At 35.0% G+C, this 12,058-nt stretch overlaps 1 protein-coding gene across 2 annotated transcripts in view; it reads right to left on the bottom strand.

Annotated features, from left to right (window-relative positions):
- NUP153 (nucleoporin 153) overlaps positions 1 to 12,058 on the bottom strand; it is a 65,432-nt gene that overhangs the window by 26,417 nt on the left and 26,957 nt on the right. Inside the window, exons 9-14 of one of the 2 annotated variants that reach the window (XM_055405841.2) lie at positions 11,488 to 11,634; positions 8,649 to 8,701; positions 8,231 to 8,357; positions 2,772 to 2,909; positions 2,055 to 2,153; positions 797 to 884 (exon numbers count right to left, since the gene is read on the bottom strand). In XM_055405841.2, coding sequence (XP_055261816.2) covers positions 797 to 884; positions 2,055 to 2,153; positions 2,772 to 2,909; positions 8,231 to 8,357; positions 8,649 to 8,701; positions 11,488 to 11,634 — 652 coding nt within the window. The remainder of the gene's footprint in view (positions 1 to 796; positions 885 to 2,054; positions 2,154 to 2,771; positions 2,910 to 8,230; positions 8,358 to 8,648; positions 8,702 to 11,487; positions 11,635 to 12,058) is intronic. The other variant, XM_088831316.1, reaches the window with a different exon arrangement.

Raw genomic sequence — 12,058 nt, 5'->3', positions numbered from 1 at the left:
AAACACTTCTGAGTAAGCTAACAGCCCCATGACTGACCTCTCCGTCCATAATACCTCTCCCCCCCACACCCCCTTCAGCATACTGCTGTTACTCCCAGGAACCATCTCACACACACCCCCCACAGTAAAAAAAAGCATGCAGTGTATTCCTATCATTCAAATTAAAAGTCAATTATTTAGCGGAGCACTCAAGAATCTTTAGAACTTAAAGCTACCTCTCAATCTCATGACAAATTATCTGCTATTGTCAAAGTGCATCAGGCTTTTCCTCTTGTTCTCTTGTATTTGCTGTTTGTTGGGGGAAAAGCCCTTCCTCTCAATTCTTGACCTGAGTAGTTTAGCCCAGATGATTCTTCATTCCCCAAGTACCCAATACTTGAGAGCACACATCATGACCACCAGAGCAAATTCTGATAATTTTTTGAGAAACTGCCCATTTTTTGAGAAATTATGTACTACTACTGTCTGCAGAGGCTGGTATAATCCTTATGCATAAAAATGCTCATGATCTCAAGAGAAACCCAAAGATGGAATCCACTGTAATTACAATGTGGAACACCCTTGAATTTCCTATATTGAGATTTCATTTATAATAAACCATCACTTTTTTTGGATTAAACAAAGACTGGATAAATTTGCTATTGTGACTATCCCCTTCACAAGCTGCAACTTATTCACATTTAGGGAGCTAATTATATTCACATAAAAGCATTTACAAGAATGGCCAAAGGTAAAAGAAGTAATTTGAAATATTAACCTATTTTTATGTAAAATATTATGAGAAAAAGTTTCTTACCTGAACTACTTGTAATTGGTTCTGAAACACTACTAGAGCCAGAAAGTTCTGTTGTTTTTGCCACAGGCACACTAAATGTAAATCCAATCTGCAGAGAGAGAAGGTGTCCTTTAACTGTCCATTTAGCTTTAAACAATCCATCAAATATAAAGCTCTATTTTATTTCAAGTCAAAAAAGTATACTGGATTTCACATATTCTAAGATTTTCCTATTTTAAATTTCTAAAATCATTGTGCTTCTTATAATGAATGATGTGTCCTAGTTTTTAACAAGAACATTTTAAATTTCTAAAGCATTTTTTCATTCAAAGCATTACATAAAATAATAATGTGTTCCTGATGCCCACTTTTGGGTTTCTAAATGTCATTTCCTAATAAAAAGTATGAGACTTCACGGACATCCAGTAGATTTCAGGCATTAGGCAGGGAAATTACAAAATGATCTGGAACATCTAGTTGTAACAGAAAACAAGGACACAGTAAAAAACAGAAGGTAACATGTTAAAATGATACACATGCCAAATAGAGACAGGGTAACTAGAACATTAAACTTATGTACTATTTTTTTTTAATATTTATGTCAGTTGTGCTACGTGGGATCCAGTTCTCCAACCAGGGACCGAACCCGGGCCCTCTGCACTGGGTGGAGGGGCCGCAGGCTGGCAGGCAGAGTCCCAGCCACTGACCACCAGGGAAGTCTCCAACTTACATACCATTCTTACTCAAAATATTTATTATGAAGAAACAAATATATAGTGGCACATAAAACGTTCCAACTTTTCTAGATTAAAGCCAATCCAAGAGACATGCTAACTAAATGCAACGTGACTTAGTTGCTAAGTCTTAATTGTAACTGGATCCGGTACCAAGAGAAACAAAACAGCAATTAAATGAGAGTCTGAGGCTGATGGGTAAATCTGAACATGCACACTCTGTCACTATTAACATCATGTTACATTTTTGGGGTATGACAACTGTATTATGGGTATGCAAAGAAGTATCTTTTTTCTTAGGGGATACAAAGAAAATTAAGGGTACCAAAATATCTCCATCCTAACTTTCAAATGGTACATGAGAAGACGCATACATACATACACACACATGTATTTTGTGTATAGGTGTTCAAAGTTTTCTATACTTTGGAATTTTTTTGGTTAAGAAAAACGGCATTTCTTACCACCAGTGCTATCTTAGAGCTTAAAAATACAGTATGCCTTTGGAATCAATCAATATGAAATACTCTTTGCTTGCTACTTACAGATGACGGAGGTAGTACATCTGACTCAGTAGATTTTACAATTGGAGATGAAAATCTAAACAAGGGGCTCCCAGTGCTGTTTGGAGAGGTCACTTGTACCTGGTTTTTCAAATTATTAAAGAAACAACACAAAAAACTTTTTAGAAAAAGAAACCGGCAATGAAATAGACCTTACAAAGAAGCCAAAAGCATTTTTTTTCCTTTTAAATTAAAAAAATCACTTTTAACTTCTGAAAACTACTCAACATGTAACTGTTATAAGATTTGCCTTCCTCTTTGAAGAGGAATATACATGATCTCGGAGGCAGACAATTACTTAAGGGAGAAAAATAACATCTATAAGAAAATGTTCAGAAAAAGTAAAAGTCAGGAAAAAAAAAGCATACAAATTTTAGGAGCAGATTAAAGATGTTAATCCTACTTGAGAAATTTTTTTTAAAAAAAAGCATAAATTCATTATCAAAAATAAAGTATTTTAAATGGAAATATTTTTTGAAAACACTTACAATACACTCTTCCTCTAATACATTCATAAGAATTGAAGAATGTTCCCATTATGATGTACATTTTTTAAAAACCAAACACTATTTCCGTTTTTCTCAAATTTCTGAGTTGTTAATTCCCATAGTGAAAATTAATCACTGATTTAATCAGATTAGCTTTTTTAAAATAAAGAAAAAACAAAAAGCACCTCTATGGTACAATGGGTTTTTTTACCTTATTTGTTAATGATTGTGAAGGACTAATGGGTGATGCAGAGGAAGTTGTGATCACGGAAGAACTAAAATTGAAGGTAGGCAGTGAAGAACTGGTGATGGGAAGAGAGATTTTCGGTAATATTCGTACTTCCACTTCCTAAAACACAACATATTTTTTAATGACAAATTTCATCTTTTGTGTCATTCTGTTGTATCAACATATTTTCAGGTAGAACGGATATAGTTACATGTAAATTCAGAATAAACAGGGATGAGGTAGCACTATGCAGTTAACAATGTAGGCTCCTGAATAAGAAAAAACAAGATTTGAATCCTAGCTGCGCCACCAGCCAGAAATGTGACTTTGTGAACCTATCTGTTCTCAGTACCAATTTCCTGCTGCTGCTGCTAAGTCGCTTCAGTCGTGTCCGACTCTGTGCGACCCTATAGACGGCAGTTGACCAGGCTCCGTCGTCCATGGGATTCTCCAGGCAAGAACACTGGAGTGGGTTGCCTTTTCCTTCTCCAATGTGTGAAAGTGAAAAGTGAAAGTGAAGTTGCTCAGTCGTGTCTGACTAGTAGCGACCCCATGGACTGCAGCCTACCAGGCTCCTCTGTCCAAGCGATTTTCTAAGCAAGAATACTGGAGTGGCTTGCCACTGCCTTCTCCAATTTCCTAGCTGGTGAAAATGAAAAAAAAAAAAAATTAACATATCAGGTAAGGTAAGGTAAGATGAAGTCACTCAGTCGTGTCCGACTCTTTGTGACCCCCTCGGACTGTAGCCTACCAGGATCTTCCATCCATGGGATTTTCCAGGCAAGATACTGGAGTGGGTTGTGGTTTAAATACGAATCAAAGTCACTTTTGGTCTTAGCATGTAAAATAAGCATTCGATAAACATCAGTACTGACGAGTTTGGTGAACTGCTTCGGTTTTTAATTCAATGTAAGCAATGATCTCCACTAGTCTCAAATGACCCATATTAGAACAGACAAAAATTGAGTTCCACTTCTGCTAATGGTGGAAGACCTTGTATTTAACCAACGCTCTGACATTATAGATGCTGGACAATATATTTAAAAAAACCATCTGAAAACATTAGAAACCAACCAAAAGCAAGTAGATATTGGAGGGAAGAAGATACTAAGAAGAAGGGAGGAGCTTCTTGTCCTCTCTGAGTTGGCGCCAGTTAGACAGTTGAAATTCAGAGAAAACTGCAAATCTGTTGATCAAGGCATTCAAAGGACAGACAAGGGTGACCACAGTAGCTAGAAAATAAGGGGAGATGAAGTGCCACAGAAGGGGAGTCCTAAGTCTGCATATAAACTCTCCAAATCTCTGGCAGAGCAAATCTGTGTAAACTACAGGTGTATAATAAAGGCACTTGACTAAAATAAAACCAAAACCTGCTCGACAGGTTCTTCAAGGTGAAGGGAAATGACACCAAATGGAAATTCAGATTTCTGGAAGAAGTGGAGAATATGTGAGTAAACATCTCTTCCTCTTAGTTTCTTTAAAATACATATATTAGGTATGTAAAGCAAAAATGTATTGTGCATTTACAGTATATCTAAATGTAATATAAATGATATGCAGCATAAAATACCAAGGAAAAGGTGGTGGTAAATCAAACTATAAAGTTACAAGATTCTTAAATCTTACAGGAAACGATACAATATTAACACAAAGTAGAATTTAAAATGTTAAAGGCACTATAATCCCAAGAGGACTGTGTAAATTATGAGAAAGGTCAGAGATATAAAACCAACAAATAATTAAAATGGAATGCTAAGAAATATCCAATTAACACAAAAGAAGGAAGCTTTCAAAAAGAACAAGAGAGAAATAAAAATGGGGAAAACAGAAAATAAAAAAAGGTAGACCTTAATCCAACCATACCAGTAATTATGTTATTTATAAGTAAATATGCCAATTAGAAAATTTAAAAAAGGGCAAGCAAGACTCAATTACATACTGTCTATAAGAGATTTACTTAAACATATAAACAGATAAATAGATTGGAAGTTAATGGATGGACAAAAATTTAACTTGCAAATAATAATCCTAAGAAGGCATATTTTAGTATCAGAGTGGCAGGTTATATTAAATACCAGATAAAGTAGATTTCAAGACAAAGAATATTTCTGAAGACTTTTTAAAAGGACATTGAGTAATATTAAAAGGGGCAAATTATTGAGAGGCCACCATAGATAAGGTGTACACACCAATGAGGGCCTCAAGATACACAAGCAAAAACTGATATAATTAAGACAAATTCACCAAGTAAAAGCTGACAACTTTTAACTCATATCTCAGCAATTCTCTAAACACATACCTCCCTTCCCCACTCCCTGCAAAATTCAGTAAGAACAAAGATGATGTTAGAATTATTATCAGTCATCTTATCTGACACTCAACAACCATAGAATACACAATGGTCAAGACTCAACAAGCAGACCACGTGCTGCGCTACAGAACAAGTCTTAATACATTTCAAAACATTAAAATCATGACTAAATCCACTTCTAAATAATCTATGGATCATATACGAAATCAAAAAGAAAACTAGGAAAATCTTCTCAATAGAAGCACCACTATAAATCTTCTAGAAGAAAACACCGGAAGACTTTTTTTGTAGACAGGGACAGGTTTCTTAGGATACAAACAGTAAATACAATGGGAAAAATGTTTAAGTTCAGACTTCATACAAGTTAGAACATCTGCTAATCAGAAGATACTGTTAGGAAAAGGAATAGGCAAGTCAGACTGAGAGAAAATATTTGTAAGACACGTATCTTGACAAAGTACTTGGATCTAGAATTCATAGAGTTCCTACAACTCAACAATAGTAAGACAACCCAATTTTTAAAAGAGCAAAAGATCTAAACTAACACTTCTCAAAGGATGATAATATGGCCAAAAAACACATAAACAAGAACAAAATATTAAACAATAACAAAATATTAAGCAAGAGGGAAAGGCAAATTAAAATTACAATGAGACATCGTCATACACAAAGCAGAATGGCTAAAATTTAAAAGATGACAATCAACTATTGATAAAAATGTAAAGTAACAAAAGCCCCATCCACTGCTGTTACAATTACTTTGGGGAAAACAGTTTGTCAGTTACTTTAAAAGTTTAACACATTTATAACCTCAGAACTTCATGTCTACCTTTGCTGTCTACATGAGACTATCCCAACATTATGTAAATCAGCAGTATTCCAATATAAAATGAAAAGTTTTGGGGGAAAAAAAACCCACAGGCTAGGCAACCAATTTGGGCAGCCACTCATTATTAGTATCTCTTTCCTGAAAAATGTGGAGACTCTAACTTGAGAGTGGAACAAAGCAGGGACAGACAGGTTAGGGGAGGCATCCTGGGGTGCAAAACTAGCAGTTGGCAGGGATGGAGAGAGGGGACCAGAGAAGGGAGAAGGTGATAAAGGGGGTTTGATTTTCATAAAGCTCCTCACAGTTAGTAAACCAGATAGTAAAAGTCAACAAATTTTTAACCCCCCTCCAAATGTCTCAAAACAGCAAAGTTTGCAAGACAGCTAAAACTGAGCTATACAGATCAGTCTAAGCTACAGCTGCAGATCTTAGAGACCATATCTTTAAAAACAGAAACTAAAGGGAAATAAAACTCACAATCTGTCACCTGGTAAACACTAAACCAAGCTAATGCTTTCCTCTTATCAGGGTAAACTTTTAGGTGGGGCCACACATTTTACTAAGAAATATAAAAGCTTTTCTAAAGAACTACCTAATCCTTTATTAATCAGATACTCACTTTGTTATGTATACATGGCAAGGCAAATAACTCATTTTCTAAATGGAATGAATCAAATCTATATAAAGAGTTTTAAGCAGAAAAAAATTTGCTAAGTACAAAATTTTATATGCCGCATGATCAACTTTATTTTTAAGATGTTGTAATGCAGTAATACATTCCCTCCCTTCCCCACACTCTAGTGGAGCAACAAGTAGAACCTAAGGGCAAAGAGTCTCAAGACCGGTAACTGAGCCAAGGTCCCCAGCATGGTCTCAAATATCAGAACCCAACAGGCATATGGCAGAAAGCCCAAACTGCCAAAGTCAAGCTTCTGATAAGTCAGAGAGGCACAAGCGTAGGACTCTTATACTGGAAAAGGGGAGATTAAAAAAAAAATCATAAAAAACACAGACCTCTCACTCTAAGCAAGGCTGCAAAACAAAATACCAATAAATACGAAGGAAAACACACACACACACACACACACAGAGCAATTTCAATCAAAACATTAATTTCACAGTCAACAGAATCTGTTACAGAAGACCTCCTACTTAAAAACATACTCCTAATTCCTCATGGGTCAATGAGAAAGTCACAAATACAATTTCAATTAGAAAAAAAGTATAAATGAAAGTACGATGTAAATAACTTCCAAGACTCAGCTAAGCTGACACTGATTTACAGAAGACTGAAATGGGCCCAGATGCAACTCAATGTAGTTAGAAAATATACACTGCAACCTAGACAGAAAAGGTAATTTAACCAATCTTCAGTTAGTCCTTATCGTTTTCAAACTTTCATGTTCAGAATACATAAAGAATTCTCAGTAAATGAAATAACCCAAAGGGGGAAAAAAATGGATCAAGAGAAAACACAAAATGGCCAAGAAACTCACAAAAAGGTGTCTCGTCACCCTAGTAAAGAAGGAAATGCAAATTAAAAATCCAACGGCATACCACTTCACATTCGTAACATTAATATTAAAAAGAAGAAAAAAATCAAGTACTAGTAAAAATAAAGGAAAACCAGATCTACCTACTGTTATGTGGAAGCATTAAACTATAAAACTACCCTGAAGAGCAATAAGGCAAGATGTGTATCATCCCCTACAATCCAACAACTCCATTCCTAGACAAGTAGCCTGGAGAAAGCACTGCGTCTGTGCTGGGGGAGATGTGCATATATGCTCACACTGGCGGGTATAGCAATCAACCCAAATGCACCCTGCAGGATGGGCTGTGCTGAGTCTTCATACTAGATAAATATGTAACAGGGAAAACCTGCTAATTTTCTCAAGACTGATAAATTTCACAAATAATAAGGAAAAGGCTCATGAGACAAACACATCATGTTTCAGGAATGGGCAAAACCTAACTACATAATAGTATTTCAAGGGTCAAAAAATTTCAATTGCAATAGTTCTATTTGAAAAATTACAGCTTTAGACTAGTGATACCCATGAAATTTAAGGTATTAGATTAGGTCACAGTGAAGATGGCTTAAAAAGCCTGATAGTTTAAAACACACACACACTTTTAAGGAACTGTTTCAATGTCAGATAATTCCTATACTGGGTCTCCCCTAACCTCATCCTTCCAAGGGACCTCCAGGTGTCCCCTCATCACCACATCGAAACTTTTAATAATAAACTTCAAGGTACTAAGATACTTCAAAATACATGTTAAAGAGTATAACCTTACCTCCTTCTCTTGAGGTTTAGATGCCACAACACGTGTTCTCTCTCGCCTCATCTTGCCACCTCCACCACCTACTCCAGGAGATAAACCATTGGCTGCAGACATACTGAAATTTGGATAAGAAAAGCCACTAGGCAAAGAAAAAGAAAATTAAAACAAATGACACATTACTCTGGTCCATAACTTGTTAATTAATACAAAAAAAAAAAAAGATCTGCCAATAATTAAGAAAATAAATGTTCAGCTGAATGTGATTTTAAAAGCTCACACATTTCTATTCTATGTGTAGTTTTCTACGTGTGTAGATTTCTATGTGTAGTTTCTATTTCTTTAAACTTCTTAATCTTCAAGAAGGCTGATACAAATCAAACATAGGCCTCACAAAAAATATAAAGAAGCTTCACTATAAAGATGACATTACCTTTCTTGTTGCCCTCTATTTTGTCCTGGTGTTGTATTTTTTTCGTAATCAGTCTAAAAAAAAAGAACATAACATATTTACATAGCTGCTTATTTAATTTTAACACCACCCTTCTATCTGTGAACTTTAATATTTGGATTCAGGAATCTGACAGTTGTTTAGTTAATGAGTTTTAAAATCTGCAACTTATACCCTGTCACCTGAATGATGACCAAGAGTTACAGTGTGATTATATACAAACTGATAATAAGCACCAACTGTCTTTTAAACAAAACTACAGCATACACATTTAATACACGTTATCAACCACACAAATACTTTTACTTATAGCCTATTAAATGTGCAATCAAATTTACACTGATGGTCCTTCTGAAATGATTCTCTGCAACTTAAAGAGTTCTTCCATCTAAAGGAATCAGGGTTCCTTGGAGAAATGGCTGATTTCAGGGCTGGGGCTGAAAACTCACAAGATGAGCCTAGGTTGTTTTATAATATCAAAAAGCAACTAAGTACTTGAAAAATGATGTAAAAATATTAAAAGGACATGAGCCAGTTCAAAGGCCAAATACGGGACAGTGAGCATCAAAATAAATAATGCTAGTAAAAGATTACAATCTTATCAAATTTAAGAATTCACACTGACTTAAACAAACAAATACATAGAGAAATACATACATAGAGAAAACTTCCTACAGTAGAAAACCAACTTCATAAAGGTAGAATAGTAGAATTAGAAAACCAGCATTTGGCATCTACAAATAAAAGATTCAGGCAAGTATCATCAAAACTGCTAACAGTGGTGGGTATAAAGGATATTTATACTCTCAAAGTAATCTTATTAGTTATAAAAGATACAATACTAGCAACTTCACAGTGAAGCAATCCCATTGACACCACCTAAAATGCTGATCACAGCATCAGTGAGGGACAAACTGGCACAAAGTCCCTGTAATATGATACGAGAAGAGTTCAGAATTTGTTCTGCGGTATTACTACCCAAAGTGCCTAACCAGAACTAATCGTGAGCAAACAAACATCTTTGTACTCCTTCAGAAATATCAGTGTTATGAAATACCAAAAAACAAACCCCCCAAAACCAAAAAACCTGTTCTAGACTAAAGGAGATAAAGAGATTTGACAAACGTAAGACATGATCATCCATTTTTGTTCTTTTGGAACAACTGGTATCTTAACAAAATTTGCAATTAACAGTACTGTACTGATTATAAGTTTCTTTCTGGTTTGGGTTAACTTTCTTCAGGTATGTGAGGGAATTTCTTGTTTGTAGAAACACAGAAAAAGATAAAGGAAATGTAGTAAAATGTGGAATTCTTAAGATTTTTCCTCCAAGTCCAAAATTATGTTCAAATTATTTTTTTAAAGTCTGATAAACCAAATATGACAAAATGTTAAAGACTGGTGAGTCAAGCTAAAGGAAATGGGTAAATACTGTACTAGTCTCTCAATTTCAGTTTGAAATTTTTCAAGAAATTGAGTTGTCATGAAGATTCAATGAACTTAAACCAATAAAGGCACAAATAGGAAGATGTTTTATAAATGGAAAAAGAACACACTTTAGTTAAATGACACAGGAAAACAGACAGACCCAGGATATGAGACAAAATAGAAGACAAATGATCTGGCCTTTTCAAATACCAATGTGCCTAGCGATTCTACTCCAAGGTATAAGACCCAAGAGAAATGAATATCAATGTCCACAAAAAAACTGGCACTTGTATAAAAGTTCACTGCAGTATTATTCATTACAGTGAAAAAGTGAAAAGAACCCAAATGCCCCTCAACTGATGAATGGATAAACAAAACTGCTACATCTAAACAATGAAATATTATTCAGCAATAAAAAGGACTGGTGTTCTGGTATGAGGTGAACCTAAAAAAATTATGCTAATGAAGAAAATATGAAATAAGCCAAACACTAAGAACTACTTATTTTAAGATTTCATGTATATGAAGAAGTCCAGATAGGTAAATCTAAAGAGAAAGTGCTGCCTTGGGCTGGAGGTGGAGGGGTGGGAAGTGACTACCGAAGGCTATGAGGTGTGAGGGAGGGGACAATGAGGATGCTCTAAGACTGACTAGTGACACGGATGAGCAACTGTTAATACACTGAATCCCCTGAGCTATAAACTTCAAGGTGAATGGCAAGGTATGAGAATTGTATCTCAATAAAGCAGTTATATAAAAATAAAAACAGTGTGGTGAGGGTAAAGATTTGAGGTCTAGAAAGACAAAACCAAAAGTAATACACTTGTCTGGATACCGGCTCAAAAAGGCAGCTCTAGGGAATTCCCTGGCTGTCCAGTGGTTAGGACTCGGTACTTTTACTGCCAGAGCCCCAGGGTTCAATCCCTGGTTAGGGAATTAAGATTACACAAGCTGAGCAGTGGCAAAAAAGCAGCAGCTATAAACAACATATGAACTAGATTATAGGTAATATTAGGAAGGAACGGACATTAACTTTCTTAAACATGGTAACATAGGAGATATTAGTATTGGTATCATATAGTATACCAAAGTACTCTGGGTGAACAGTCATGATATTTGAAATTTTCAAACAGCTCAAAAACACAGATAAAACACACAAAGGTAGTGTGGCAAAATTATTTAATATAAATAATGCTTGCTAGTAAACACTAATTCAGGATATGACCAAGGTGCCAACCATTAAAAGCCATACCAATTCATAATCACTAATTCACAAACTTTACGTATTATCTAGTTGCTAGACTGCAACAGTAAATTATTTGTACTTTACATTATGTATTCTCATTCATTTTAATCAATACTCAAAGACTAGTGAAAATAAACACATACTCACACTGTACTTTTTATCTATTCTTTGATTAGTCTTCCTTAATTCACCAGATGGAGTCAAAGATGGTTTAAAATAAACAGTTCGATTTGCTGCTATGGAAACTGGCTTTGGGATCATGAGTCTCTGAACAGGGGGGTACTGAGAGTCCACCTTACAGAAAGGCAGAAATCAAAGACAAACTTTTATCTTCATATACCAGCCATGCACATCTAAAAATTATTTGACAATAACTAATATAACCAGGAGACTATGAGTACCCAGTTCGAGAGAAATATACAGTGGGTGCAAACAAACACTAAGAGGAAAAACTAAAAGTAAACGAATGTGTGTTAACATTTACATTATTAATTTATGTAAGTACGAATTATATACATGTACTTTCAAAATGGTTTCACAGACCATTCTAAACTTAATAACTTTTCACACACATGTGACACACACAAGGAAACTTCTGCAGAACATTTTGAATAATCTAAGCTTTTACAGGATGAATTTCAAATATATGAACCAAAATTGATTTAGGCACATTTTCCCCAAATTACTATCTATATTTTCTTCAGCTATAAATATTTAA

Source organism: Moschus berezovskii, chromosome 23 (assembly GCF_049115385.1).
Source record: "Moschus berezovskii isolate FMDL1 chromosome 23, NW_MosBer_1.0, whole genome shotgun sequence".
Taxonomy (NCBI): domain Eukaryota; kingdom Metazoa; phylum Chordata; class Mammalia; order Artiodactyla; family Moschidae; genus Moschus; species Moschus berezovskii.
This window is presented reverse-complemented; position numbering and strand designations above follow the sequence as displayed.